General features: G+C 46.6%; 1 protein-coding gene across 1 annotated transcript; it reads right to left on the bottom strand.

The window, feature by feature from the left end:
• Positions 1–368: 368 nt before the first annotated feature.
• LOC133924151 (osmotin-like protein) lies at positions 369–1,525 on the bottom strand. The gene has a single exon (XM_062369568.1). The coding sequence runs from the start codon at positions 1,397–1,399 to the stop codon at positions 656–658; it is 744 nt and encodes a 247-aa protein (XP_062225552.1). The 5' UTR covers positions 1,400–1,525; the 3' UTR covers positions 369–655.
• Between the last annotated feature and the right edge of the window lie 2,104 nt (positions 1,526–3,629).

Raw genomic sequence — 3,629 nt, 5'->3', positions numbered from 1 at the left:
GACCTGCTCGTGGAGACCGCCCTCGCGTCCTGCTGCTGCGACGTTCGTCTCCCACCGTAATCCACTCTAGCCCTCCCCTCCGCCGTACCTCCCGACTTGGCCGCCATCGCAGATCCCTCCAAGACACAGCCAAATCTGGTGGTCGTCGTCTGGTATGGTGGCCTACTGCAAGAGTCGCAGCGGAAGTGATCTCCGGCGCACGGGTGGCCACCGATGATGATGTCCGGTATCACCGGTATCGAACAATGGACGATGTTGTTGCTGCTCCATCGCTCCTCCGATGACGAATCAGTGTATGTTGTGCCTCCTCTTTCTCATACGCGCGGGGCCAGCTTCTGGTATGGTTACCTTGTTTACGATACCGGTGCTTTCTAATTAACAAGAACCCGAATGCATGTTAACACTTGGAGTTGTTACATCTGAACATGCGACAAAGATCAGTACACATCTTCACATGTTGTTTCAGCCTGGAAGCTGAGCAGCAGCAACACCATGGCAACAGTCTTACAGCCACAGAACGCACAAATTCAACTAGTACTAGCTAATCGAGCACAGAAGCAGCACAAGTACGCAACACGCTTAAACGCACGCCGTGAATCCTAGCGACTCTTGTTGACGGTGCCGGCGCACGGGCGCGCGCTCACCCATCCGAGCTCTAGTGGCAGAAGATGACCTTGAGCTCGCGCGGCGCGGCGCAATCGTGGGTGAGCGAGGGGCTGTCGTGGGCGTAGGTGAACGCCTGCGGGCACTCGCGCTTGAAGAACTCCGAGTATTTGGACGCGCGGCAGGTGCGCGGGCTGTTGTACATGTTGCGGCAGCACAGCTCGTCGGTGCGGAAGGCCTCGCAGCCGCTCTTGCACGCGAGGACGCTCCCCGCGGGCGAGCGCAGCTGCAGCTCGCTGGGGCAGGTCTCGGTGAGGTTCTTGCGGCACGCGAGGACGGGGCAGTTGCCGCGACCCTCGTGCGGGGTCACGGACAGGCCCACGTTGAAGCCGTCCACCACGCTGACGCCGTACGAGGTCTGGTCGCTGCCGTGGTGGAGGTTGATCTGCGCCAGCGTGGCGGGCGCCGCGCCGCCGAGCCCGCCGCACTGGAGCCGGCCGCCGCAGTCGCCGGTGGCGCAGTGGAGCTGCGCGCCGGCGCCGGTGCAGCCCGTGCGCGCCCAGATGCGGCCGGACCAGGGGTGGGTGGGCGCCGGGAAGGACTTGTGGGAGAGGGCCGGGAGGAAGAAGCCGCCGCCCTCGAGGACGTCGTGGCCGGAGTTGGCCTGGACGCCCGGCCACACGGGGAAGGGGCAGTTGTTCACGACGGTCAGGGTCATTGGGGAGTAGTCAGCGACCAGGAAGCCGCACGTCAGGATGGAGGTGGCGAGCAGGAGGAGCAGCTTAGGGGAAGCCATGGTTGAGTTCTTGAGTAGGCTGTGATTTGCGGTGACAAGCCAGGGCCGGGATTTTAGGTGGTTTTATAGGACGCGGCGGTCGATTGGGCGTCGTGGGGTTTTGGCGTGGACGTGGCGAACTGGTGTAGGTGTGCCGTGTCTCGATGGATCGTCTGCCTTTGCTAAGCGCAATCACTATTTATATTTGCTATAAAAATCATACGTTTCACACTTGCTTTAAATGTATTTTATGATGTTGCATTTCATAAGTTTCTAAAAGTACAGTGCGTTAGAGAGCAGTGATCAAAGTTATGTTTCAAAGGCTGTGTTAACGTCTAGAATACCATTAATTCGTAATGATAGGCTCTACAATCATGAAGGACAGCTGTCCGATGCTTTGAGTTTATCTTGTTTCCCTTAAGTTACCATGGTCCTTTCTAGAAAAAAAAGTTTAGGTCAGGTTTGTTTAGACTTTTGTTTTTGATTATTTTTTAAAAATTATGTTTTTATTTATCTGAAAAGTTAATTTTGAAAATAGGTGTTTAACTTTTACAATAATTTTTTGACTTTTTAGCACGTAACTTATCAGAAAATATATCTCAGCGAGTTTCTCAGTATTAGTTTATTTTTAAAAAATGGATTTCTGATTTCTTATAAAATCATTTCTTCAAAATCGTGTTTGTTCTTTCAAAATCATGTTTGTTCTGTCTACTGTTATGTCATTCTAAGCAGGAAACTAAGAGAACCTTAAAAAACCAGCGAAACGGGTTCCAAAGCTAGCAAATTTATGTATAGAATCGACATTTCATTCCCCCATAATTATGATGCAAGGTTTGCAAATGGTAAGGATTGCTCTCGAATACCGATGGTACTGGCCGGCTACAATGCACACGACGCTTTCTTGGCGATACATTCTAGGTTGGGTTTCCATTGTTAGATCATATTTAACGGATTTTTTTATCTAGAATTTTTTTATGAAGAAATTTTTAAGTGCTTCAACGATATCTTTTTATTTTTTTTTACGATTTTTTAAAAGTGATTTACTCTGAAATAGGATTCTCTTTGAAGATGAAAAAAATAAAAAGAATAAAAAAAAGAAAATTAGAAAAAAAAAGTTAAGATGGTCTTATCCTTCTCTCTTGTGCAAAGCCTGTGTGCGTACCCTACCCTATGGCCTGTGGATAAGCACATGCTGTCAGACATAGCACGAGCGAAAGCAGAGGAGGCGCAGGGCATTGGAGGGGACGAGGGGCGTACCAGCTTACGGTTTATCTGGTCCTGTGATGCAACAGAAGTTTAAGAACATATTCAATCATATTCTTTTCGTTTAGTTTTTTTTATTTTCTTTCTCGTTTCAGTATTTTTTTTATCTTCAACCATTTCTTTTCTAAAAATTTTGTAAATGAAAAGAAAAGAGAATTCGAAAAAAATAAAAAAGAATTCATTCGTGAGAGAAACTGTAACGAGAAGTTGTTAGAGTGCTAAAAGAGGGAGAACCTTTTCGTTTAGAAAGCCATTAAAGATTGTGTAAATGTTTGTTTGTTTGGACTTCTGTAATTAGTTGTTTCTTTAGAAATCTTCTACTGATATAAACCATCAAAATATTGTTTCTAACTTCTATAGTTTCTGTAGTAAAAAAGACCACAATGATGCTATTTGTTAGAGTTTTTGGATTAGCTATGTTTTTACTTTTAAAAACCATAATCAGAAGTTAATAGAAACATATTATTTATTTAGAGTTTCTGGTTTTTAAGAAGCAAAGGCAATAAAAGTCCAAACAAAAGCCCTAAGCTTTAGCGCCATTGATCGCTTAAAGCCTGCCCAGGCGCTGCCGTTTCCTGCACCGGGCAGACCAGTCCTTCCCGCCACAGTGTGACACGGCCAAGACCGGCTCTTGGAGACCATGGCGAATCCTTTTGCTTTTTTTTCGCTTTTACCTTTCCAGTTTTCACACGACGCAGTAGGGCCCCGGCCGCCCGCGCCCCATGTCGAAGAGGGGGGCACGCGATGTCCTCGTGTTCCCTGCAGTAAGCTTTGTCCTCAGACTGTTAAATGTGAATGCACTAAATGAAGATAAGGGCGTGTTCCATAGGGATTCAGATGCTTCTAAAATCAAAATTAATTTTAGATTTTTTAAAAACGTTTTTCGGTAAATCAGAATTATCTTTGAAAATAGTTTAAGCGGTCCGAATTTATTTTTTAAAAAAAGATGATGATAGTGCAATGGATCATTTTGGCCTTATCCTGATTT

This window comes from Phragmites australis, chromosome 1 (genome assembly GCF_958298935.1).
Source record: "Phragmites australis chromosome 1, lpPhrAust1.1, whole genome shotgun sequence".
NCBI classification, from domain to species: Eukaryota; Viridiplantae; Streptophyta; class Magnoliopsida; order Poales; family Poaceae; genus Phragmites; species Phragmites australis.
Note: the sequence above shows the minus strand (reverse complement) of the source record. Positions and strands in the feature narration are given on the sequence as shown.

Coding starts and splice junctions, on each gene's coding strand:
- LOC133924151 (XM_062369568.1), bottom strand. CDS start 1,399: ATGGCTTCCCCTAAGCTGCTCCTCCTGCTCGCCACCTCCATCCTGACG.